The 25,407-nt window shown below is 43.1% G+C and overlaps 3 protein-coding genes across 5 annotated transcripts; 2 read left to right on the plus strand and 1 right to left on the minus strand.

Moving 5' to 3' along the window:
* Positions 1–111: 111 nt before the first annotated feature.
* LOC123516203 lies at positions 112–3,787 on the plus strand. 3 transcript variants are annotated; one of them, XM_045275396.1, is made up of 5 exons: positions 112–687; positions 884–1,033; positions 1,296–1,438; positions 1,613–1,723; positions 2,964–3,787. In XM_045275396.1, the coding sequence occupies exons 1-5, from the start codon at positions 537–539 to the stop codon at positions 3,630–3,632; spliced, it is 1,224 nt and encodes a 407-aa protein (XP_045131331.1). In that variant the 5' UTR covers positions 112–536; the 3' UTR covers positions 3,633–3,787. The 3 variants fall into 3 exon arrangements, with proteins under 3 accessions (XP_045131331.1, XP_045131332.1, XP_045131333.1); XM_045275397.1 differs by having other exon boundaries at positions 908–1,033; XM_045275398.1 differs by lacking the exon at positions 884–1,033 and having other exon boundaries at positions 252–687.
* Positions 3,788–5,083: 1,296 nt separating this feature from the next.
* LOC123516183 (von Willebrand factor A domain-containing protein 7-like) lies at positions 5,084–16,983 on the minus strand. Its single transcript, XM_045275363.1, has 25 exons — positions 16,826–16,983; positions 16,001–16,242; positions 15,227–15,302; positions 14,488–14,700; positions 14,064–14,169; positions 13,804–13,943; positions 13,424–13,637; positions 13,128–13,240; positions 12,875–12,991; positions 12,461–12,661; positions 12,131–12,260; positions 11,492–11,749; positions 11,293–11,378; positions 10,793–11,118; positions 10,385–10,547; positions 10,079–10,205; positions 9,659–9,844; positions 9,151–9,293; positions 8,724–8,859; positions 8,284–8,384; positions 7,867–8,044; positions 7,319–7,418; positions 6,717–6,904; positions 5,983–6,255; positions 5,084–5,894 (listed from the first exon to the last, which is right to left on the minus strand). The coding sequence occupies exons 1-25, from the start codon at positions 16,949–16,951 to the stop codon at positions 5,284–5,286; spliced, it is 4,554 nt and encodes a 1,517-aa protein (XP_045131298.1). The 5' UTR covers positions 16,952–16,983; the 3' UTR covers positions 5,084–5,283.
* Positions 16,984–19,589: 2,606 nt separating this feature from the next.
* LOC123515827 (protein sidekick homolog) lies at positions 19,590–24,073 on the plus strand. The gene is made up of 8 exons (XM_045274704.1): positions 19,590–19,749; positions 19,924–20,211; positions 20,411–20,562; positions 20,708–20,837; positions 21,619–21,718; positions 21,831–22,024; positions 22,213–22,500; positions 22,793–24,073. The coding sequence occupies exons 1-8, from the start codon at positions 19,680–19,682 to the stop codon at positions 23,359–23,361; spliced, it is 1,791 nt and encodes a 596-aa protein (XP_045130639.1). The 5' UTR covers positions 19,590–19,679; the 3' UTR covers positions 23,362–24,073.
* The last annotated feature ends 1,334 nt before the right edge of the window (positions 24,074–25,407 follow it).

Below are 25,407 nucleotides of genomic sequence, written 5' to 3' on the forward strand. Positions count from 1 at the left end.
AAAAAAAATATATATATATTAGAGTTTGGTCAGAAAGCAAAATTCACGAACAAATGAACTGGAATAAAAGCGACGTAAACATTATCCGGCGGGACCGTTGCCAAGAGAGGAGCTGGCACGGGCACTGCTGCCTTGGCGTTGAGACTAATTATATTGACTCCTCAGAGCATGACACTGGCTTCGGCTCTGTGCCTGGGATAATAATAAGTGATGAGTAAAAGAATGTATACTATGCTTTATTTTTCGTAGTATACACAAACCACTGAATTAATGTCCCAAATAACAGCACCAGTAATGGTTGACAGGGGCATCCGTCATAATGTAAATAAATGACGCAGTTTGGACTGCGGGTGCCATTGGTGACTTGCAATAGAGTTTGTGTTCCCACCTGTTGGGTCGAGCCTCGCCCAGTTGTCCTGAGACAGTGCTTGAGACAGCGGCTGCGTGTGTGTGGCAGGATTTAGCGTACACTATTACTTCACGTCTTGTGCGAGTGACTACGCTGCTTTCATCGGCCCGGCCAGCCTGATGTGACGATGGGACTATCGCATCGTATAGCTTTCCGTCTTTACGCAGCCAATTTTTACGCCAAACGCCTGCACTCCCTCCCGCCTGTTGCTGCCTCATTCCTTCTCATCGGAAAGGGCCGGAATCGGTGCCCACAGCGTCAACGTCACCCACTTATCGGTAGGATAAACTATTTTTGCAATGAACGTTCCCATTTTGATAAAAAGGAATGCCAGAGTGGTCGTTCCGCCTCCTTGAATTATACACGTGTCATTCAGTGTGATCCTGTCATCGAGACCTATGATGCCAAACTTAATATCTTGCTAGAAAAATGCTTCTTATTCACAGTAACACTCAAAAACATTGAATCCCACAGCGGCGACGCTTCTCTTCTTACTAGTGCTTCCTTGGACACTGACTCAGCAGCAGGGTCAGCAGGCTGCCCTGCTCATGGCTGCCCTTAGCGTCATCACGGTGCTATTGATATGTGGTTTGCAAACCACCGCAGCCATCCCGCCTGAGCTGGGTGAGCGCTGACAGTAACCAGCAGCCTATTGTTGGCTATATAAGCTTCATTCATAAGTCATAAACAATTATCAACATCTGTTCATTAGTATAATGCTTCTTTACATCACGCGTATTCTTCTCTCATATCATTGGTTTTATTGTAAAAAAAAAACTGCAAACTTTATTCTTTGACGCTGCAATAACTCCTTTCTCTCTCCCGCCCTTTTTTCGGTATCATCATCCAGATTAAATGCAGTACTAACTTGTTTCTCCCTCTGAAGGCGACGGTTGGTGGACGCGACTCAGTGACAATTGGTGGTGGCAGGAGTTCCTCCCTCAGGTTCTACTGCGGATGAAGCGTCGCTTCTTGAACTTTGAATCTGCATATCTAAAGCTGAAAAACTTCTCTCTCTTAATCAATCAGGTGAAATGTTTAGGGTAGAATAGTGATTTATCTTCTGGATTAATCAAAGATTTAAATCTATGTTTATTCTGTGATATCATCTCCAAACTGTCTGCATCACGAACTCCCTCTCAAGTGAGTGAAAAATTTTCTTTTTATGCCATACATTTTGTTCATAGAACAATTTCATTTCAGCTGGTGTTCTTCACGATGTGTGAACGCCTATTGATGGAGCAACAGAAGTTGACAAGTCTCTACACCTTGATGTTTTTCAACGTTATTATCTACTGCGTTGCTTATGTTAAGGTAATGTTCCCTAAATCTTCATGCTTTCCTTCCTGCTATAAATTGAGTGTGTAAAATGCAGTTCTTATCTGGTAACATGGCAGTCCCAGATCCAGATTTGTTCTAGTACTGATAAATAGTATAGTATGCTTGTGTTACCTTTGGGTAAACCTTATCATTCAAAACTTACAAACGCTATGGTTGTTTTGGTTGACGGTTTCTGCTCTATGGGCCCGGCACGTGAGTGTCGTAAGTGGGCTTTTTTTAAATTGCAATTTTTGTTGCATAGATAGAAAAATTACTTGGTCTTTCCATCTGCTATTCATCGTTTCTTTTTCAGTTTTCTTTAGTGAGGTATGATTGTTTCGAGAAGTGTGTTGTATTCAGAGTTTCATTTCGTTCAGATGAGGAGTGTTTCATATGTAAGTGTGTAGTTAGTGAGTGTTTCATATGGTAGTGTGTAGGAGGTGGTCCTCGCACGCCTCAGGATGGGCTGCACCCTCCCCACCCACATGCTCCCCTACATTGCCAACACCTTTCCACCACAGTGTTCCACATGCAATATCACCCTATCTGTCGAGCACATCCTGCTTCACTGTGTGCGTTATCGTGAGGAAAGGCGGCCTTTGACGGCGTATTGCCGGGGTCGCGGCCTCCCGCTAACTCAGACCACCCTTCTGGGTGACGAACATCCGGATGTGGTCGATAGACTGATGATTTATCTGACTGAGACCAATTTAATCAGAGAGTTGTGATTTATGTGTATATATTATGCAATTTATTCTTCACTCTGTAAATATTTGAAAATATATATGTATGTAAATAAAAGTATGAAAGTGTGTATGATTCCAATTTTGCGTGATCTAATGTGAATGTATATATGCAATACGTAGTGATACTACGTAGCCAACCTGTGTGATTGTGAGTTATCCCTCCCTTCCCCATGCCCTGACAAAGGACAATAGTTTTGAGATAGGTATAGGATCCTTGTGTGAATGAAGAGTGCATGAAAATGTGTGTGGATATTTAATGTTAAAATATTAAAACAAATAAAAAAAGGTTAAAATTAAAATTACTATATAAATAGAAATAAATAAATAAATAAAGCCAATAAAAAAAATAAAAGGCCTAATTTTAAAGAAATACAAGTCATAAAAACAATAAAATAAATAAATGGCCTAATGCCCAAGACAGGGTGATGGCCAAAAAAAAAAAAAAAAAAATGTCGGTAGTGTATGATGATGTGTGCTGTGTCATGCAGGAAGTGGTGGAGCGAGAGGATTGGACCATGTACGTCAACATAGCGCGGACGTCCAATGTGCGACACCTGGCGCTGTCCACCACCAAGATGGTTCTGGAGTGGACGAAAGCCGTGACGTTCATCATCACGGTGGTGTTCCTCCTGTTGGTGATGGGACTCGAGAAAGGTCTCAAAGATTACGCGCCCACTCCAGGCTATCTCATCCTCACCGGCGTCTACTTCCTGGTAACAGAGAAATTCTCCACCAAAATAGTTGGTACTTGGTTCGATAACAAAAAGTTCGAACCCTTTGAGGGGATGGAGTGTCTGTACTGGCCGACACTGCTGCTCGCCTCTCACCTCACCCTCTCCACTCTCCTCACACTCTTGTGCGTCTCCACCTTCAACTTCAGGCTTGTCCTGCTGTCCAGCTTCACCAATCTCCGGGTCAAGTATCGAGAGCTGCGGGACGATTGCATCAAGCCTCTACAACACGAGCTGGCCACGCTGTCCTCCTACCGGCCGGCTAATCGCTCTGAGGTAAGGCGCCACGACGACGTGTGTGCCGTGTGTTTGGCGCCTATGAGCAGTGCCCGCGTCACTCCCTGTTACCACCTCTTCCACGGAGACTGCCTACGACGGTGCCTGAAGGAATCCAACAAGTGTCCCATTTGCCAGTATCACCTGTGATCTCTCAATGAGCTTGAAGTAAGTTGTGATAACTCTTCTTTTTTCACTGTTTACATTAGAGATTTAGCTATTAACTGTCAGAATCTTATAATGATACAAGCTCTCTATGTACTGGATGTGAACCAATTACGGGAAATAAATGTCTATATTGTCGAGCGTATTACCATTCCAGATTATACGAATTACGTACGATAGGACTCACAAACGAAAACATTACATTGAAAAAAGTGTAATTACGCTGTAACTGACAAGGAACCCTGCAAAAAAAAACATGAAAAAGACCAGTAGAATTAAGAGAAGGACCAGGAGGAGGAGGAGGAGGAGGAGAAGGAGGAGGGCGGGGAGGGAGAAAGAAGAACGGGGAAAGGTTACAACTTCATCAAAACAGATCGACCAGTAGAATTAAGAGGAGGAGGAGGAAGAGGAGAAGGAAGAGGAGGAGGAGGAGGAGGAGGGCGGGGAGAGAGGCAAGAAGAATGGGGAAAGGGAAAAGTTACAGCTCCGATCGACCAGTAGAATTAAGAGGAGGAGGAAGAGGAGGAGGAGGAGGAAGGGGAGGGAGGAAAGAAGAACAGGGAAAGGTTACAACTCCATCAAAACAGATCGAGGAAGGGGAAAAAAAAAATCGAGGAATTGTATGCATATAGGATAAGAGAGAGAGAGAGAGAGAGAGAGAGAGAGAGAGAGAGAGAGAGAGAGAGAGAGGATGTTTACGTTTTACCATCACTGATATTTATTTTTCATATTTTGTTATTGTCTTCTTTATAATTCAGTTTAGACATTGTTACCCGCGCTGACACATACACAAGAAACGTAAGTAAGAAACACATTTCATTCAGTAAACAAAGAGAGACGAATAGTGAACAAGGTAGGTCATCCAGGCTGACTGAGTCGTTCAATAACCACCAGCACAGTGTTCACTCTCGCTGGCAGCCGTGTGCCTGAAAACTGCGGGAGTAATGTTCACATAGCCTGGTTTATACTTAGAACATGCTCAACGCCCTCACCTCCCCTTCCCCTCCCCCACCCCTCCACCACTACACACACACACACACACACACACACACACACTCTCTCTCTCTCTCTCTCTCTCTCTCTCTCTCTCTCTCTCTCTCTCTGTGTGTGTCTGTCTGTCTGTCTGTCTGTCTGTCTGTCTGTCTGTCTGTCTGTCTCTCTCTCTCTCTCTCTCTCTCTCTCTCTCTCTCTCTCTCTCTCTCTCTCTCTCTCTCTGTGTGTGTGTCTGTCTGTCTGTCTGTCTGTCTGTCTCTCTCTCTCTCTCTCTCTCTCTCTCTCTCTCTCTCTCTCTCTCTCTCTCTCTCTCTCTCTCTCTCTCTCTCTCTCTCTCTCTCCTATAACACAAACCACGGCATCAACATACAATTGCGATGGGTCTGCTGTTGAGAGGCAGTTTAGATTATGGCAGGCAATTGATCATAATGATTACAAGTGTCTGTGATGTTTATGACTATATTTATTAAACCAACACCTATATTTTTACAAATTCAGAACACGTTATTTACGTAATCAAAATGATCGAATAATGTGTAAGACTCGGTTAACTGCCTCTGTAGTTTAGAAGTGCCGATCTCCTATTTTTATGGTGCATATGCTCTGATGTGATGGGCGCGTTATTCTTTGTTTCTGCATCAGCTCAAGGGCAGCCCGTGGTATCAGCTAAGAGGGACACTATATCACTCTCCTGGCCGCTGGGGGTGACGGCCTTTACGGTCACGTCGTATTGGCTGCATGGAGTTAGGTTCGGTAAGATCATGTCGCTTACTGGGGATCGCAGCCCCTTCTTATTTCTCATTGTGAACGTCTGTTTTTTAGCTCCTCCTTTATTGATACAGTTGACAACGTATTTCTCAACGCATAGATAATTATCCACGGGCTCCCACCACTGAACATGCAGAGTTGTCTGTGTAGTATCCAGTAGTTTTAAGTTACGTGGTGCGCTGGGAGTATCTTCCAGTGTGGTGGCTACCACGGACGCCCAGCCGCTGGTGAGGAGGCCCCGTGTTACCGATCGCACGCGGATCTCGTAGTCGCTACAGGCCATAAGGTCGGTAAAAAGACTTTCACGAGAGGGTTCAATGAGCTTAGCTGTATTGGTCTGCGTGTCTCTGAGTGCACTCTCTAGTTGGATGCCCTGGATGTCATATTCAGTGACGCACTGGAAACCCACCGAGGGTGGATGGAAGCTGATTTGTACAGTGTGAGCCGTCAGGTCCGTCACATTCAGCTGCTCCGGCTTTCCAGGACCTGTTGAGACAAATTATTAAATGCTTAATTTCTTTTACCTTCTTTAGACACACATTTATAGGCTGTGGACGTGGATCTAGTCACTTACGGATTTCAAGGGTGGAGGCGGTAGTGGTGGTCTTGTTGCTTTCTACACCGTAAGGTGTGACAGCCGTGACGACCACAGTGTAATCAGTGCAGGGCAGCAAGCCCAGGAGACTGGTCTCAGTGTTGTCCTCCACAGCACACGTCTCCTCCGGAACTGAGTGTTCGTAGTAACAAACGACGAAATGGTCTATACAGATCATGTCCGTCGTCCACGAGACCTGCAGGGAAGTGGTGGCATTGGCCTCCGCCACTAGTGCGTCCACTGGGTTGGGATCTGCGGAGGAACAGCTGGTATAGTAAAACAGGGAACTGCACAGACTCACACACACACACACACACACACACACACACACACACACACACACACACACACACACACACACACACACACACACACACACACACACACACACACACACACACACACACACACACACACACACACACACACACACACACACACACACACACACACACTTATATTTTCGTATTTTCATACATGGATATATTGAGTAGGCGATGAACATTATAATCCGTGTTCTTGGACAATACAAGAAAGATTGTATTATTGAAGTTCCTTTCCACACAAACATGAAACACATTTACTAGAAAATATTTTCAGACAACCGATGTTTTTATGCACAACGTAACGGGTTCCTAATACCATCGTTGAAACCTAATTAAATGCCGGCAGCGACTGTAGGTACTGTTATCACTTGTAGTCTTGTGACCTACCTTCAGTTTCCAATGTCTCGGCGGTTCTATGGGCGCCAGGACCCATCTTTCCAGTCTTGGACACAGCGGTCACCATGAAGGAGTAGTTAGTGCACGGGTGAAGTTCAGACACGGTGGCTACGTTGTGTGTGTAGTCCACGTGCACTTCTCGATACGTAGGCTCAATCTCCCCGTATGTGATCATGTACCTGGAAAATGTGCAGTAATTCAGAAATTCCAGCAACATGTAGAAATGAAGATCATGAATTCAGTCTTAGCGAATCATAAATAGAATATTCTCGAGATAAGTTATCGAAGTATTTGTGAATGTGGTCGCTAGTAGTGTCTGTGGCTGACTCGTCGATTTAAGAATTATATGATATTGAATAATTTCAAATGAGAAAAATAAAGTTTCATTAAAGAAAGGCTTGCTAGAAGCTTACGACGAAAAGAAAAAAAAAAAATGAATGAGACACAAAAAAACAAGATCCTTCAACATTAGTAAAAAGTAATTGGATTTTTTGGAAACCGAGTTAAAGAACAGCTAAGTTTTCGAATGCAGTGAAAAGATGCTTTTTCTGAAATTGGGATTATTTTCGAATGTGGGAAAACAAAACAATCACCTGTCGATGCACTGGACGTGGTGGAGCGGATCATCCCAGGACAGAGTAACAGTGGTCTCAGTGGCCTTCTCCAACTCCACATTTCTTGGCGCCTCGGGATCTGTGGGCATAAAAGGATGGAAAAACATTAACCCCTTCAATACTGGGACACATTTTTACCTTGGGATTCGTGTACGATTAGACCATTTTATTGACATTAAGAAGGGTTTATGGGGGTCAGAAGACTAATGGCCACAGTCTTCACTATTTCAATCTCCTACATAAGTTTCCGAAGTTGTATAAATTCACCAAATAGTAGGCAAAATTAAAATGGAAACGCGTCACGGTACTCAAGGACTTAATAGCACACAGGAGACGCTAGTTGAAAAACCCATGGAGAAAGAAAAATTTGCCTAGGTGTTGCGATGTCTTCAGATCAGCTTGTGGGGAGAGTGATAAGCGCATTAGTAGTAGCTTGGTCAAGTGCAAATTAACAATATGAGGAGTACGTAAGGAAGAGGATGCTGAAAATGGATTCACCAGGCAAGAGGAAGGATCACTGTACGTACCTGCTTCATCGGTGTTCACGTAAAACTTGAGAGGTTCGCTGAGAAGACCTGACGGAGACACAGACATGACGGTGACAACGTACACCGCGCAGGGTTCGATGTCTCGCATCACATACTCTGTGTCGCTAGTAGGCTCACACACCTCAGTCCCCGGGAAGCCATACGGGCGGTAACACACCTGCCGATAGCAAGTAAATTGTCACCAAACTCCGGAAATCCCTGCCTGCTTCTCCATTTTCACCTTCCTATATGCATTGAGCTTTTTAAGAGAGAGGGTTCAAGATTCTCCATAATTAGATTTTTCTGTTTGAAATGATCAATGGGGCCTGGCATTAAGTGAGTCTTTTATTTTCTACAATATTGTGTTGCCCTTGGGCCTTTTCGCTTCTTGCAGGAAAAGAAAAAAAGTAAAATTACCTGGTACTGGTGGAGGCACTGCGTGTTTTCAGCGTCCCACGTCACCTTGGCTGTGGTACTGGTGGAATTGATCTGTCTGCCATTGACAGGAGATCCAGGCTCTGTGGATGCATGTACGGTATTAGACTTCCAATGCTTCTGTTGTACTGAATGTAAACTGACATTGATATAATTGCATCTCAAAGTGAAGCGATTGTTTATTACCATTATTGATATTTATTTATTCGATTATTTTGTGTGTTTTTGTTATAGTTAAATACATTCGTATTTTTCTGCTTGTTTATTCATTTAGTAATAGTTTTTTTTTTTTATGCTGGACGAGAGGGCATCGATGCGCCGAATGTATATTTCCGTAAGCTTTTGAAATAATTCTTGTGGTTTATAGTTATCGTTCAGGAAATATTACAGTTAATCTCTCAGTAAACATAAGATAAAGATACCCAGGTCGAGGGTGTTGGCGTCTGTGTAGGCAGCCTGTCCCACGCGGTCACTCTCCCCCACGTAGAAGTAAGGCGTCAGCTGGAAGGTCTGGAGGGAGCACGCCTTCAGGTCTGTCACGTTGCGGTGGCACACAGACTGAAATACATCAGTGCATGCCTCTCTAGACTCGGCACTAAGTGACTTGTAATGATACCTCGACGTTATCTTACGTTTCCTGACTTTGTACTTGAAATATAGTAATAATTTTGAATCCATTCATATCAAGTGAATTAGCAACGACCAGAAATAAAAAAAAATCTAACATTCATCAAATCCACACATTTGACGGAATACAGATGCTACAGACATAAGATATGATTACAGCATAAACGCTACAAAGAGTTCACCATGATAGCTATTCAGTTTGCCAACTTTGAAAGACACTACCTCAGTGCAGCGGAATTCTGAAACCATGTCCTCGTTGATGAGAAGCGAGTACTTGTGTAGCTCAAGGGTGGTTGGGGAGAGGGACCACTTCAGCATCACCCAGTCCACTCCCACAGACTCCGCCTCCAGGTCCACGATGGCTCCTAATCACACGCCATTTGTCACTCACTACTCTTTAGCTATATTGTCATAGCATTATAAATAGGTTACTTTATTAGACAGGGACTGGTGGTTATGAAGGAGCAATGAATAAAGTCGTTAGGATGTTAAGAAAACCATGAAAATCTATCGCTAGTGGATGTGTTGACTTGAATTTGCGTCCCTTTTCCTTCGGTATTAACTTCCAGTTGCAAAACAGATGATAGTTTTAGAAGCCTAAACGTTTCATAAGGACCATTTTCGAAAACCACGGAGATATTTAGCTGTGTTCTCAGGATACTTTTCCCTCAATTATGTAAAATGCACGACAAAATACATTTGAAAATGCTGACTTTAGCGAAAAACTAACCTCCCAACACGCCCATGTCAATGCGGCACTTGCCCACGTTGCCAACGGTATCGACACCAATTATTTCAACCTGAGAAGTGCAGCAGGAGGCGCCGTAGTTGAGCGTTACTTCATGTTTGGTGCTTGGCGTCAACCCGTTAACCTCTGACCACAATCCTTCAGGAACAGCATAAGCATTGCTCAGACCTGGAGGGTGAAGTAAACGGATCAGCAACACAGGCATTGCACGACTTAAAGATGTATAAATAGGCTCTGAAAGAAGAAATATTGGATCGATTTCTCACGTAAACTTTTACTTTTCCATTCAAAATTTATAAGGAACGGTGATTGTTTAGTTTTAGAATAAATGATATAGCTTTATATAAGTAATCCGATTCTTCAAGGAACAAAACTGATAGATGATACTAAAAACGTATGTACCGGAAGCAGAGTCCTGCAAAGTGGCGGTAGTGGTCCAGTTCTTCTGGTTACAGATGCCAATGATGTTGAAGCCGGTGCAGTCTGGCTCAGAGTCCAGGCTGCACAGTGGTGCCTCCGTGTCAACAGTCTAATGTGACCATGTGAGAAATTATGCCAATAAGTTATATAATCTTATTTATAAGGTCGAAAGAATCTTATTGTACAATATTCTCTTAATGCTGCTTAATGTTGCTACGTTTACATACAAATCGGGTTGTCACTGCGAGCGAGTTTTAAGAAAACACTTAAGAAAGAATAATCTCTAACCTCTGGCACCACAACGAGCTGCGTCACGGCGCTGTTTACTGATTGTGTTTGCTTGATACTCTGAGCCGTGAGGATGATGGTGCTCACGGTGCCCGGCACGCTGTCTGAGGGCACACTGAAGCTGGCTGTCACAACCCCGGAGCCATTGGAGGTCAAGTGGATGCTGTGGGTTGGACAACAAAGTAGTGCAACTACAGATATTATTCTTTGGAAAAAAATGTCCATGAAAAAAACAAAAACAAAAACAGATAAATGATGGTTTGGCAAGAAGAGATCTATGGATGATTTACTCCAAGGATGGTTTTACAAAAGCTTTATCTGACGAGAAGCCATATAGATATGAACCATTCTTATCTATGCATTGTAAATCATGACTGTAGTATTGCCTTTTAACATTATGCTACTTACGTCGAAGGAGTGACTTTAGTGAAATATTTCATATCGTCAGTGACCGTCACTTGGAAATCAGACTCGAGGCCAAAGTTCTTGATAAGAAAGTCCCCAGAGGTGCTCTCTGAGGGGCGAGCTGAGAGTTCTTCTGACGTGGCCAGCACCTCCACACTCGCCTGGACGGGAGTTATCAATACAGGCAGAAGTCGGCAGAACTTATTGTCTGACTCAACGTGTCCACACAGCCTTACGTTGAAAGGCTGCGCTGGGAGAGGCTCTGACCGGATGTAAAACTCGTCATCAATATCTCCGTCGTAGGTGATAGTTCGAAGCAACGCTCCGGTCTGTGTGGATGGACAATTCAAGTCAGATATAACATGTTATTGTAGTGAATTACAGACATGCTTATCCATCAGACTTCCGGGTAATATGTGTGAGTAGAAATCAGCTACAGCTGTTACAATTAGAGAAAAAGGTATCTTTGACTTAAGAAACACTAATGTTGCGTGCATCCTCACATTATCAATGTATTCCACCTCGTCGACATCTAAAAGGTTACTCTCTAGGTAGCCAATCAACGTGACATCCAAGTAATACACCGTGTCTGCAAAATAGAACAATGTGAGAAAATTGTGTATGGTATTTCATTTCCATCACAAACATTGCAATCACTGGATACTATTTGACTGCAATTAAATGTTAAATATATCCACTAACCTGTAAGGGGATTGCCTTCCACCGCACGGTAGTGGGGATGAGGCGGGGAGGGATCAAGGATGGAGAAGCCTCCCAACCAACTGAGGGTGGAGTTGGCGCTGACAGTCACGGAGAAGGACTTATCTGCATTAAGGTCAAGCATCCAGGAACCGAAGCTCGGCTCTGGGAAGCGGATCAGCCTCAATGCTTCAGAGGAAGTAACCACCTCCACCCCTGCTGCTATCAGTGCCTTGTCGTCCAGCAGGTCATAGCTCGTGCCTGGCGTCAGGTGAGAGTTATGAAGACGTGTTCTTATAAGATCCAAGCGATTTGATCTTATAAGAAGCGAACATTTGACTGCTACAAAATTAGCAATATAATCATAGTGTGGAGTGCGTTGCTCACAAGTTTTGTACTTACATTAAAAACGCTTTGCTCTCTCACCATGACTAGCTTCCAAGACTACAGAGATGATTAGCTGCTTTTTTTTTAAGAATGTTTTTCATGTCAATGATTTAAAAAAGATGTTAATCTTTCATCGGAAGCGTAAAAGAACCCTAAAAATCCGTACAACCTCAACTGAAGCCTTTTGAAAGTAGTTAAGGTGTGGTGCAGGAGCGTTACAGAATGCAGTCCTAAGTGACGCCAGCGTGCACGCACCTGTTGCGTCCTGGATCACGGCGTCCGTCATGTAGCCAGCCAGCTGTACCGTGATGTCCAGCACAGAGTCGTCGATGGGCGCCTCAAGCTGGTGGGATCCCTTCACGTCCTTCAGCATGGCAATGTCCACCTGAAGCACAGTACGTGTGTTGATTTGGTGTCACATTCACAACAGAACGTTGACACTGAAATGTGTACGTGTGCCTGTGTGTGCGTGTGCGTGTGCGTGTGCGTATGCTACCACATCTAAATCTGAAGGACATAAGGGACACATTGAAGATCAAAAAGACTGACTGAGAGACGCGCAGAACAGAACCCCGTGTGACTCACATCGACGCTCTTCACGCTATCCCCGAGGATGGGCGTGATGGCGTCGATCTCGAATTTCCCTGAGGGGATGAAGAGACCGCCCGTGGTATCAGCCAGTCGCTTATAGTCGTCTTGGTCTGTAATGAGCCGAGCGTCACTTGTCTCCTCCCTGGCAAGATTGGTGTCCTCTTTACTGACACGTCCACTGTACACCACCGTCACCTGAAGCATCGAATTCTGTGTGTTACAGGATGAATTCATGAGTAAATCTAACATATTTTTTTTTCCGTTCATGTAGGTAGCTTTGAGGATCCACTGCTCATCTCGGTCACTGGGAAGCTATTTTGGTTTGATCGTTATGACAATCAGTGACCAACGAGATTCTTTGGAATATTCAGATCCTGTTTTGAAGTGTGGGTTTTTCTACGTCTTTACCTTAATATTGCGCTCCTGTGCCAGTGAGATGACGCTCTCCATTATATTCCCGTCCTTGCCTCCTGCGTCAGTGAAGCTGAATATAGTGCCATAGTCAGGGGTGTTGGAGAGTGCCAACTGGGAAGGACGGAAGAAAATATTGTTACAAATGCTGAAAATTACGAACGAAGCCTTTTATTAGAAGAAGAAGAAGAAGAAGTAGAAGAAGAAGAAGAAGAAGAGCACTGCATGCACCAACAAATCTGATTCACACCTGCAGGCCCTGCCAGTACATCTCCGGAATGTCGTCGCCGCCGTGAGGTCTCAGGCTGTTGACAGCATCAAGGAAGTCATCAGGATTGTCGGTCTTCGTTACGGGGCCAACCTCTGCTCGAGGCACAGAAAATATTTAAGCTAAAGATAATTCTACAATGTCTACTTTTGAGCTGAAATGATACGCAATGCTGAATTTATTTCAAATTAACATCATTGTATTCAAGATATTCATTTTCAAGTCACGCGAAAATGAAACATTTATAGAAAGGAATACGTGAGGAAGGAATCACTAACTGGGGTCATTGTAAGGGACAAGGATGTACAGTTCCGTGGGGATGGAGGCTACGATCTCAGCGACTTGATCTCTGACGGCATTAATTTCACCCGACATGGAGCTCGTGGTATCAATCAAGATGGAGAGCGCCGACCCCTGATAAAGGTCGAAGAGCCTCCGGTACTTGTCGTTGCCCACAGCCTCGAGCACCACTTCCAGGTAGTGGTCAGTGGCCTGCGGGGAGGAGGTAAAATAAGCCTAATCCTATCCTACAGCATCCTACAAAGAGTTGAGTTGGCTGATCTTTGAGTGATCCATTCAATGCAGTAAGTTAACAAAGTAAAACAGTGAATAATACATAATGATTTAAGGATAATACGTGTCTTGATCGTCCTCTCACCTGTACGGCAAGCTCTGCTGCCTGCTGGTGGAGGTGGTGGTGTGGGGAGAAGCAGGGAGATGCCGTGTCCTTGTTGATCCCTCCACGGGCTGGCTGGTCCACAGTCTCGTCCAGAACTCCTCCGTGACTGCATTTCCCACCTTCATCATAATTGTTGTGTCATTCCTCATCACATAGCATACTATGACACACATACGTGATTAGAATTAGGGTCATGAGGATTGCTCAGTAGTACATCATAGCGCACATCGGAGACATACCTGAGGAAGGCTTGGGAATGAGGAATCCTTTGGCATCTTCGTCGGTGTACTGGTAGAACCCAGTGGTCAAGCCCACCCCATCGATCACGTTACCCACACACTGACCCTGTAAAAAGACAATTCCTTGGTTTAAGTGCACTGTTACAGAGAGGTCTCAAAACACAGGTGGCGTAACAATATGCAATCAAAGTTAAGTTACATCATGCTCGCTTAAACAGTGCTTAGTGCTTCCTTTATAGTTCTCTTATCTGTTGACATATCTTCAAAAGAACTTGTCAATTGATACATCCTAATCGACTCAAGATATAACATTCCATAAGAATTTGAAATAAAGATGATGGGTATGGCAGTTTATTTTACAATGAAGACTTAAATACAACGAACTACGAGTATGGCCAAAGGGAACGGAAAGGGAGCTACACACCTGGCTGTTGGGGCAAGGTGTACAGACATCGTCATCGGGAGCAGCGACATCCAGTGGCGAACTGCCTGGGAGTCCAAGCTCAGGCAAGATGTCAGTGTTGCCAGTCTCAATCCAGGTGGAGTGAGCATAGAACTTTTGGATGGAGTGAAGGGAGAGGCCAAGGAGGGAGCGCGCTGCCGAGTATGCTTCGTTTACCAAGATTGAGGTCAGCAGCTGAAGGAGGGAAAAATCATTGAGATGCTTAGTAATTTGGGTCCATATTCAGAAACGCTTTAGGTTTTCAAGCGGACTGTTCTCGAAGGTAGTATAGAGATCACTGATAAGTGTCTCGTGAAAGTTTTTTTTTTCCAGTAATGATTTAGAATCCATGTTAATTATGTCACTAGCGCCTGCTAACCCTTTTAATAAGATTGATGGCCACAGTCTTCACTACTTTAGTTCCCACATAAGTTTCTGAAGCTGCTTAAAGTCACCAAATAGTAAGCAGAGTGAATATGTTAACTCGTCATTGTACTGAAGGGGTTAAAAGTAGGTAAGATAAGAAGTAGGGATGCTGAGTCTGACGATGCGTTACCGCGCCCTCAACAAAAGTCAACCATGTAACTGTTGCAAGAAAGCTTGCCAGCCTATTCAAAAGCTAATTAATTGTATGAAGGTGAAACTTTCATTACTATGGGTGAATCAGAAGCTAAACGTTTTCGCAATTTGGTGTTACCCATTAAAGCTTTCAGCATCTCACCTGAGGGTATCTAGAGGACAGCTTACTCTGCAGGTCACCGAAAGCCTCACCGTCTGCCTGGATGCCGGGGTCGTACCTTCACCGGGAAGAGAGAGAAGTTATCATCAAGTTACCGAGGGAACAAACATCTGGATTAGTGATTAAATGTGTAACATAAAAAAAAAGATAAAATTTATGAATGATTAAGTATTGTCTCAGTGCTTATCTTTCCCTTTCCGGTTCAGCAGATAAAGCCTAATAATTTCGAACAGAGATAAGGTTATTGCTATTTCCATATGCAACTTTGCCCTAAGAAAAGCCGAGGGGCGCCATGACCATGATAAGGACTGTCACGCAACAGGAGAGGCACAGGTGGAGAGTCTCACGTTATCAGGGACAGCCTTGGATTCACATTGTAGATTATAAGCAAGAAATACACTGTACATATTATTCTCTGTATGGCTTTTTTTCTCACTTTTGTGAACTGTAAGACAAATTATCCTACTTTTCACCCGACGGACTCTGTCTGTCTGTCTATCTGTGTGAGCGGCAAGGTCAGTCACAGCGCCATTTGCGAGTTTCCCAATATAACTTATTATCTGCCTATCAATAAGATGGTATTAAACAGGTGTTCTTATGTTCATCTCTTATTATTTATGACAATAAGTGCTCACACATACTGAACTGGACTGGAATGTCCTACATATTGAAGTAATCACAAGTAAGATTAAATCAAATTTGCAGGCAGTAATTCCTCTAACATATTTTGTAAAATACTGTATAAGCAAAACTCACCTCAGCTGTCTGGCAGAATCAGCGCGAACGTTAGAGGCTGCGATAGAGTTCACAGCGTTAATGAATCGAGCAGGGGAGGCGGAGGCCCCATAGTATGCATGGTAAAGTTGGCTGAGACTGGCGTCCGTGGGCACTGTGAATCCCGGCTGCGAGGGTGGTGGGTTGTCCAGGAAGAACCGACGTATGTTCCGGCGGATGGCCTCGCGTGTGATCCACTTGTGGTCTCGCGTCACCTCTGTCGTCTGTCGGGAAAAAGGCGCAACACGTCACGCGCAGGACACACACACACACACACACACACACACACACACACACACACACACACACACACACAGAGAAAGAGATAGATGAATAAGCAAATTAATCAAGAATGAGCTCATCATGAAGAAGAGACGTTTAAATGATAAATAGATGGCCTGGAGATCAAGGAAAGAAAATAAACGGTGTTTTAAGCCGCAATGGTGTCACTGAAATTATTTATTCTCTTAGTACATGAGCGTCCTCTTCCCCACCCCCCGTCAGTCTCTCTCTCTCTCTCTCTCTCTCTCTCTCTCTCTCTCTCTCTCTCTCTCTCTCTCTCTTATGCGGAATTCCCTGACTTCATTGAATAGAAGCAGACATCGCTTATTACAAAGAGTGATGGGTTTGTGCAACTCTGCCACAGATCTGCCAAATTTCTCGCTTGGCATTATCATCATACATTTTCGGAGAATACATGTTATCGAAAATATTCTGTTAGGAAAAATTACTAGTGAAGAATCTGATTAACATATGGTTTTATTTTTTGCCTTTTTTTTCTGGAGATGCAGAATAAGTACTATATACCTGCTCAGGACACAGGATGCTAGCCAGGTCCGGGTCGGTGGTGTTGAGCGGCGTAGCCAGGAAAGCCGTGGCCGACACCACCACCGTCAGCAAGACAGTGGCCACCGGAAGCAGGTTATTGGCCATGGTGAAGGGGCGGAGTGCGAGGCCGCTGCAGGTGTCTACTCTTTATATAGGTTCCGTGACTACTTAATGTAACTGCCATACGTATAATCAGGTTACAATGCCTAGGGGAGAGTACCTCCTTACCTACTGGCCATACAAGGGCCCCCCCTTCCGTGTGCAGCTCACCAACTTATCTCTGTTTTGGAACATGCCGAGTTCTGTTGTTGTGGCGAACTAGGCCTAACCAGGGTGTCGTTATGCAATGCCCGACCTTCAACTCTACCTTGTGTAACCTGCCCTCCATCTGCGCAGCTGATGGGTTCCTGATGATTGTGATGATGATTGTGATGGTAATGGTGCTGGTGGTGGTGGTACAGATGATAATAATGGTTGTCGTGAAGATAATGATGATAATGGTGATGGTGATAGTGATAATGATGAGGCCGCCAATGATTATGGTGGTGGTATTGATGATGATGATGATGATGATGATGATGATGATGATGATGGGGTGGTGGTGGAGGTGATTGGGGAACGAAACGGTGACGATAATGAAGATGTACTTTGGCAATTAATGATGATAATGGTAATGATGAATGTGATAGTGATGAGACCGCTCATAATGATTGTGGTGGTACTGATGATGATGATGATGATGATGACAATAATGGTGATAGGGACGGTGACGATAGTAAAGATGTATTTCTGCGATATTTCATTAGCTTTAGTCGAGACCTTAGGCGTTTTACTTAGTATGTGTGATGAAGTAAGATAATTTTTTTTCTTTTCGTCATTAATAAAGCACAGTTCCTGAATCCTGCCACTAGATGCAGGGACGCGACGGTTTGCCATGTAGTCAGCCTTTTTGTTTTACTTTACTTTCTTCTTCCATCACTTTTTTATCATTCATTGCAAAACACTATCCATCATCATTATAATTATAGTCATCGTCACCATCATCATCATCATCATCATCATCATCACCACCACCATCGCATTAATTCCTCTTTTCATACCATATCACACTGAATGTTTCTTTTTATCTCCATTTTTCCATCACCTCACCTCGTTACATCAATCAGTCCCATGCAGGTGGAAATATATGCCCTTCTTGGACACATATTTATGTAAATGCGTAGTGCAAAAAAAAAAAAGGTCCTTTGAACTCCCTCTTGCACGGTGAAGTGTTTTGTAGCCCCACGAGGACACCTGTCACTTCTCCCACCAGCGAGACATTGAGCTTTAACGATAACAATTTTTTTTCTCTTGTTTTTTTCATTCCAGCTGCTGCACGTGTCATGTATTGCTGCAATAATTTCCTGTTACATAGTTATATGGAGAACCTGACGTATTGCCCACACATGACGGGAAGCCACGTTGGACAGTTATAGTATACTCGGTACACTTAGTTGTCAAGGGGTTTCAAGTGTTACTGTGAACTGAACAGGTGTATCACAGGATTGGGAGGAGGATGTGGGTGAGAGGGAAGGACGGGGTTATTGACGATATTATACTTACGGAAAATTTATGTAATAAAACAAGCGCGTTAGGACACTGAAATTTCTGGTGGAAACACTGAATGAAATGTCAAAATGTGCAGTCTTCTGTCTGCACTCATGAACTCTGGCTTCATGAATGCAACAGTAATAAGGTAGCTTCTATTTTAAAGACTTGATAATACACAGATTTCCTTCCCAGTACCTGCAATATAGTCTGCCACCTTTTGAAACACGCTGATTGGCATCAATGTGTGTTAACAGTTTACACATTGAATCATTAGTCGCCAATTTTGTACAATCTACTGGTTACATTTCTCGGTATGGATGTGATATTAATGGATAGTAAAGAAGAGCACCAGCAAATATACAAAGACAAATACACAAATAAAGTAAGAGATACTTAAACAAATAAGTAGTTGAACTAATGAACAAATAAAAATAGTAATGGAAATAAATTAGCAATCAAAATAAAAGATTACTGAATACATATATAAAAGAATTACACACACACACACACACACACACACACACACACACACACACACACACACACACACACACACACATTCGGTTGGACCTCCCGAGTGTGTGTCGTGAGTCCAAGTACGCCAGGGTACCATGCTAACACGGAAATGCAAGTTCGAGTCCCTTACTAGTTTAGATACCTCCAAGAATAACATTTTCTTCCCACCTTACCTAGGTGGTACTTGAAATACTATTTACCTACACTCGGCAATGACTGTTGCTGCATTTGACCTACTATTCTAAATAAGAGCGTATAGCTATAGGTACACCGGCCCCACATGGGGGGAGAGGCTCTCCCCGCACATTATCTACCAAGAGCGTTTCCTCACTAATATTACACACAGAATCATCCAAGGAAATACAATCAATATCAGTTCCTTCGAATTTGTTGGACGAAGTTTATTAGATACTCGAGATATTACTTCGGATTTGTTTGGCGTCAGTGGTACTACAGTTGACCTTCACTAACAAACACACAGTCTATAGCGTGGTGAGGACGTGGCGTCATGCTGCAGGAGGAAACTGGAAATAGCTACATTATCAAATGTGTGGAGACACTCCAGAAAAGGAATGGCATGAATCATGCACACTGGCAACAGTGTGATGAACCAACACATGGCTTCCCGAGAATAGTGAAAGATAACGGCTTTATAACTTGGCGCCGCACTCTGGAGAGCCATTGGGAACACGGAGTTTGGTGGAAGAAGGAAGGGGCAGCCTACTGAATGCCAACCATGAAGTGTATTTTGTTTTACTTAGCGGCATTCGTGACAGCCTGTGCCACTGTTGACCTCGGTGAGTCGTCTTCAGGTGTCACAGTGATATTCTGACATTTTGATAATTTATATCACAAAGAAATCGGTTAAAAATTTGCATTTTGTATTTCCATCACATATTCACAAATGTGATTTTTTTGAAGCAGAGATTCTGTAAGTAAATAATTATATGGTTGTTCTTATCACTTCACAGGTTATGTGAACAACTTCCACGTTAAGGAATTCGGGACTGGTTACGTAAAGGTTGCTTGGGACTTCGTCGACGGCAACACCAGCCACCCTCTGCACAAGTATTCACTAACCGTCGACTCTGACCTGACCATGGAGTTCAAATGCGGCAAGCCAGCTTGTGAGAGGATTATAGAAGACCTTGACGCCTGCGTTGAACATTTATTCGAATTGACGCCAATATTCTACACCCCAACGGGTGATGACATGGATGGAACTCTCGCCAGCACCACCGGATACACCACTGATGAGAGTAAGCATACAGGCTGCATTTTCATTTGAGATTATTGACTTTTCCTCATTAATTACGTCGTATAATTTAAACATTAATTTCTGAGCAAATCCAAGGCAAAGACAAGCTTTTTAAGAAACTTTCCTATACATATCGAGTTGGATGTACACGTGCATTCGTATCCCATTTGCAAACACACTCACGGTATTTCCATTTCCAGTACCAGGCGCGGTGAGCAATATCAAGGTGACGGCCGATACTGATGTTGAGACGAGCTTCAAGTGGAACCAACCACTTGTGAACCCAAAGTGCGTCGTCCTTTATCGTTTGTGCTACCGCCTGGATGGAGAGACCGATAATCCCTGTGTCGAGGTGAGCTGGGTGCACAACAACAGCTGCCATGCATATGGATATTAATTGTGCCCGCAGTGTGTGTGTGTGTGTGTGTGTGTGTGTGTGTGTGTGTGTGTGTGTAAGATACATCAGTGAGATAATGGAGGCTATGTTATTCTTCCAGTCCAACACAACAACAGCCACCGTGAAGAGCATGTCTGCCTGCGCCACTTACCACGTCACCGTGACTCCCGTGACTCCGTCCGGGAAAGAAGGTCCAACGATCGAGTCCGTGTTCGAGACTCACGATGGAGGTTAATCTTGAGTGTTTTTGTCCAGCATCTTTTGTCTTTTATATACTTTACTTGTTTTATTTTATTTCGCTTTTTTTTCAATTAAGGCAGCGCTTGCACACGACTCTATCAGTCTCTTTAACTCTTTTACTCTTTAGTGGCTATAATCTAGATCAACAGTAACTTTATTATTATCATTATCATTGTTATTATTATCATTATTATTATTATTACTATTATTATTATTATTATTATTATCATTATCATTATTATTATTATTATTATCATTATTATTATTATTATTAGTAGTAGTAGTAGTAGTAGTAGTAGTAGTAGTAGTAGTAGTGGTGGTGGTAGTAGTAGTAGTGGTAGTAGTAGTAGTAGTGGTAGTAGTAGTAGTAGTAGTAGTAGTAGTAGTAGTAGTAGTAGTAGTAGTAGTAGTAGTAGTAGTAGTAGTAGTAGTAGTAGTAGTAGTAGTAGTAGTTTTGTTGTTGTTGTTGTTGTTGTTGTTGTTGTTGTGGACCTTTTTTTTCTAGTATTTGGTTGCCCTTGGCAGATTTCCCTCTCGCGTAAAAAATAAAAAATAGTATTAGTAGTACTATTATTATTATTATTATTATTATTATTATTATTATTAGTAGTAGTAGTAGTAGTAGTAGTAGTAGTAGTAGTAGTAGTAGTAGTAGAAGTATTTTATCAGCTCGTGTTAGACTGTTTAAGATGTTTGTTTAAGATGTTTATTTGGGTTACGTATTCCTCTCTCTGCTCCCGTTGATCACACATGTTCCTTGCGCTTCCCCAGTGCCCGGCAAACCCGAGGACGTGCATGTAGGACTCATTACTCCGGAAACCATCCAACTCCTGTGGAACAATCCATCAAATAACTTTCTCTGTTTGGAGAGGTAATTCGTTTAGCCGGTAAAAAAATATATTATACCATTTCTAATTGTGAGTTTGAGTGACAATAAAGCATTTTTCTTCAAGATGATACATTAAACGCTTTACTGCACTCAGATTTCGCATCACCATTGGAGAGACGCACGCAAAGACAGTGAGGCCTGCGACGAGGACAACTTCAGGTTACGACAATGAGTTTACGTTCACCCCGCTGTTCCCGTGCACCAACTACACCATCGACATCTGCTCGGCTAATGTGGCCGAGATGACCAGCGACAAAGTCATCATGTACGCCAGCACTAATGAGACAGGTAACATTGCCAAGGTTAAGTGTCTGAGGGACAGGAAAAATCTTTGGCGTCAACAAAATATGATTCCTGTCTTAAAACGGATGATCTAAATTAAAATGTAATGCTACAAGTATTGCTTATAACGAGAAAACATTAATCAATTAACACAAAAGAGAGCACAAACCACTGATAGATCTGTTTTTTGGCAGAGCCACAGGAGCCACCCACTGTCACGGTGACCCCTAGCGGACCCGACACCATCGAGGTAAGCTGGGGCGACAACGAAAACGACCGCTGCTCAGGAAGCTTCGAGGTGTGCTGGTATGATGGCGTGCATCCTGTGGAGCAATGTCAGGAAGTTGGAGGTGACGGTGACAACCTGGTCGTTCATGATCTTCTCCCGTGTAGCAATTACGACTTTTCCGTCACCGTGCATTCTCCCAGTGGCACCTTCGTTAGTAATTCCACTTTCAACTCTACTTCCACTGAAGATGTCCGTAAGTGGTTTTCTTTTTCGTTTTCCTTGTTTTTATTGTTGTTTAACTGATAAAGTATACAAAATCTCATCTGTACACTTGTGGCCAAGTTCTCTTCTCAGGTGGAGAAAATAATAACAGGATCTGTTCGGAAAGTCTTCTTACGTTGTATCATTCATGACAGATTAGATTCCTAACATCAATATTATCGAGTGTGTTCATCAACTCACATATAGAAAAGTAATGATGGAATAATGTGTCAGAGAAAATTATTGCTAGTTCACTAACCAGCTCATTGGTTTACTTTCTCAAGGTCCCGGTCCTGTGGTCAACCTACAAGTTGTCAATGTCGACGTGACGGAGATGACGGTAACCTGCGAACCGCCAGCTGTTGATCCTCAATGCGCGAAGGAGGTCATCACAAGGATCATTGACGAAAACGCGAAGTCACAGCGGATTGTGAGGAGATCCAGTTTTCAAGAAACCATCAACGGACTGGAGCCATGCACCGATTACAGAATTCTCGTCAGCACAAAATCTCCAGGCGGCCTCCAATCGGAAGAGAGAGAAACAACAAGCAGGACCTTAGATGACTTACCCTCAGAACCGCAAGCGTTCAATGTAACCGAGGTTACTACCACCTCTGTCACTCTTCAGTGGTTCCGCCCACTCATTAACCCGCGCTGCGCCACCAATTACACCCTGAAGTGGAAGAGCGACGTTGACAATGACATTATCACAATAAGTGAAACTTCCTCATTCAAGACAGTGTACATCGTAGACGGTCTGCAGCCCTGCACAATACACAACTTCACGCTTAACGCAGAATCGTCAGTTGGATCAGGCCTTGAAACCGCTCTTGTACAAGCGACGAACTGCTGATGATTGTTTATTCTTCATTTCATATCAATCAACGACAATTATGGATAACATCCCAGCATAAATACCAATTCATAGTTAGCCCCTCACATCAGATATTTGTTCTGTGAACCGGAAAATCACTTCTAGTAAAGAGAACGTTAGTTTTAATAATTATATTGATAGATTATTATCGCTGCTGCCATCGCTGTTATAACTATATACTTCCCTACTTTACTACTACTACTACTACTACTACTACTACTACTACTACTACTACTACTACTACAACTACAACTACAACTACTACTACTACTATAGCTGTTGTTGCTACTGCTACTACAACAGCTACAGCATTAGTCGCCATCACCACAACCACCACCACCACTTCTACTATTACTACTGCTACTACTACTACTACTTCTATTACTGCTACTACTAGTACTACTACTACTTTTACTACTGCTACTACTACTACTACTACTACTACTACTACTACTACTATGCTTGCCTATCCATTATTCCACAATCTTGTTGAAACTCATATTATAATCTTTATTTTAGAATATCTTTTATTTATTACTTAAAATGAACATGGTAGCTTACCGAGATTTAACCTGCCCTCTTGTTTGGCCAGGATAAGAGGTCAGTCTGGTTACTTCCCGGAAAATACTCGCCCGAAAACCCAACATTACCACACTCTTCTGTTCCTCAATATATAAAACAATATAGTGTTTTCTACGTGTTTTCCTGTGTTCCTAAGCCCAGATGTGTCTTATTGATACTGGTAGTAGGAGATAAACAAGAGGAAAAATATATGAGGAGGAAACAAGAGGAGGAGGAGGAGGAGGAGGCGGAGGAGGAGGAGGAGTTGGAGGAGGAGGAGGGGGAGGGAGAGGAGGAGGAAAGAATAAGTGCTTTGATAACAATATTTGGCGTTAAGGTTCATGTTCAGGTGTCGTTCTTTAATATCTTATGTTTCTTGGTGTGTTTTGGATATATTGTGATATGTTATAGGGTTTTTGGGTGTGTATTGAGTCCTACAAGTGTTTTGAGCGTGTTTTAAATTTGTATTTAATGTTTCTACTAAACATTTCAGCGGTGGACAAACGGTGTTTTTTGCAGATATCTCCTAAACGAATCGTTGGATGAGTATGATATTTCAACACACTACCTTGAACATCCGTTCGTAATTTATGGTTAACATACCACATTGTTATATGTGTTATGTGAGGAGTTTACTGAGTGATGTTACCCCTAATCCAGTCATCATATCAAAGGTGTTATACAAAATCGGACGAGTGTGGGGTACTCGTCTAACCCCTCCACCACCACCACCACCCTGAAGAACCCCCAGACCACTCCTTCTCTACCCCAGTATCGCATGACCCTCTTCCCCGCTTCCGTCTTCACCCCTTCTCCCTTTGATACAGAGGCTGATACCAACTTGAACTTCTCACCGCTTGAGGATGGGGTTACAGAACCTCCAGATCTCCTTCCGGTATCGCCTGACGGCCGCGAAGATGTAGGAAAGATGGACACTCCTAGTTCTCCTGAGCTTGAAAGTACAGAATGACGATGTCTCTTCTTCCTGACTTCCAGGATGTCTTCTCTGAAACCCCTGGATGTACATCTACCATAATGCATGACATATAAGTATGTTCTTCGGAGCGTGTACTGAGCTTGAAAGTAAATTGACGGTTTCGCATAAGAATGACGATGTCTCTTCTTTCTGACTTCCAGGATGTCTTCTCTGAAACCCCTGGATTTACATCTACCATAATGCATGACATACAAGTATGTTCTGCGGAGCGTGTAAAGTGCAAATTATATCCTATCCCTATACATCGTCTTATTTTGAAGAGGAGGTTGACCAACTTCTCCACCAGGGAGTCATCCAGCCATCTTCATCTCCTCATTGCTCCCCAGTTGTTATGGTAAGGAAACCTACAGGTAGCTATCGTATGGCCATCAATGCAGAACCTATCAATACCATAACTGAAGATCTCCATAAGTTTCAAGGGAGTAGGTATTTCGGTGAGATTGATCTAACTAAAGCCTATTATCAGA

Source organism: Portunus trituberculatus, chromosome 40, assembly GCF_017591435.1.
Source record: "Portunus trituberculatus isolate SZX2019 chromosome 40, ASM1759143v1, whole genome shotgun sequence".
NCBI lineage: Eukaryota > Metazoa > Arthropoda > Malacostraca > Decapoda > Portunidae > Portunus > Portunus trituberculatus.

Bases quoted from the DNA above. Each gene is read 5' to 3' on its own strand.
- LOC123516203 (XM_045275396.1), top strand. From the start codon at position 537: ATGGGACTATCGCATCGTATAGCTTTCCGTCTTTACGCAGCCAATTTT. The intron at 688-883 runs GTAGGATAAACT...TGAATCCCACAG, and splicing joins TCAACGTCACCCACTTATCG to CGGCGACGCTTCTCTTCTTA. The intron at 1,439-1,612 runs GTGAAATGTTTA...ATTTCATTTCAG, and splicing joins TCTCTCTCTTAATCAATCAG to CTGGTGTTCTTCACGATGTG.
- LOC123515827 (XM_045274704.1), top strand. From the start codon at position 19,680: ATGCCAACCATGAAGTGTATTTTGTTTTACTTAGCGGCATTCGTGACA. The intron at 20,212-20,410 runs GTAAGCATACAG...TTCCATTTCCAG, and splicing joins CGGATACACCACTGATGAGA to TACCAGGCGCGGTGAGCAAT. The intron at 20,563-20,707 runs GTGAGCTGGGTG...TTATTCTTCCAG, and splicing joins CCGATAATCCCTGTGTCGAG to TCCAACACAACAACAGCCAC.
- LOC123516183 (XM_045275363.1), bottom strand. From the start codon at position 16,951: ATGGCCAATAACCTGCTTCCGGTGGCCACTGTCTTGCTGACGGTGGTG. The intron at 11,750-12,130 runs GTGCGTGCACGC...ACCTGACGCCAG, and splicing joins CGTGATCCAGGACGCAACAG to GCACGAGCTATGACCTGCTG. The intron at 9,294-9,658 runs GTTAGTTTTTCG...GCGTGTGATTAG, and splicing joins TGACATGGGCGTGTTGGGAG to GAGCCATCGTGGACCTGGAG.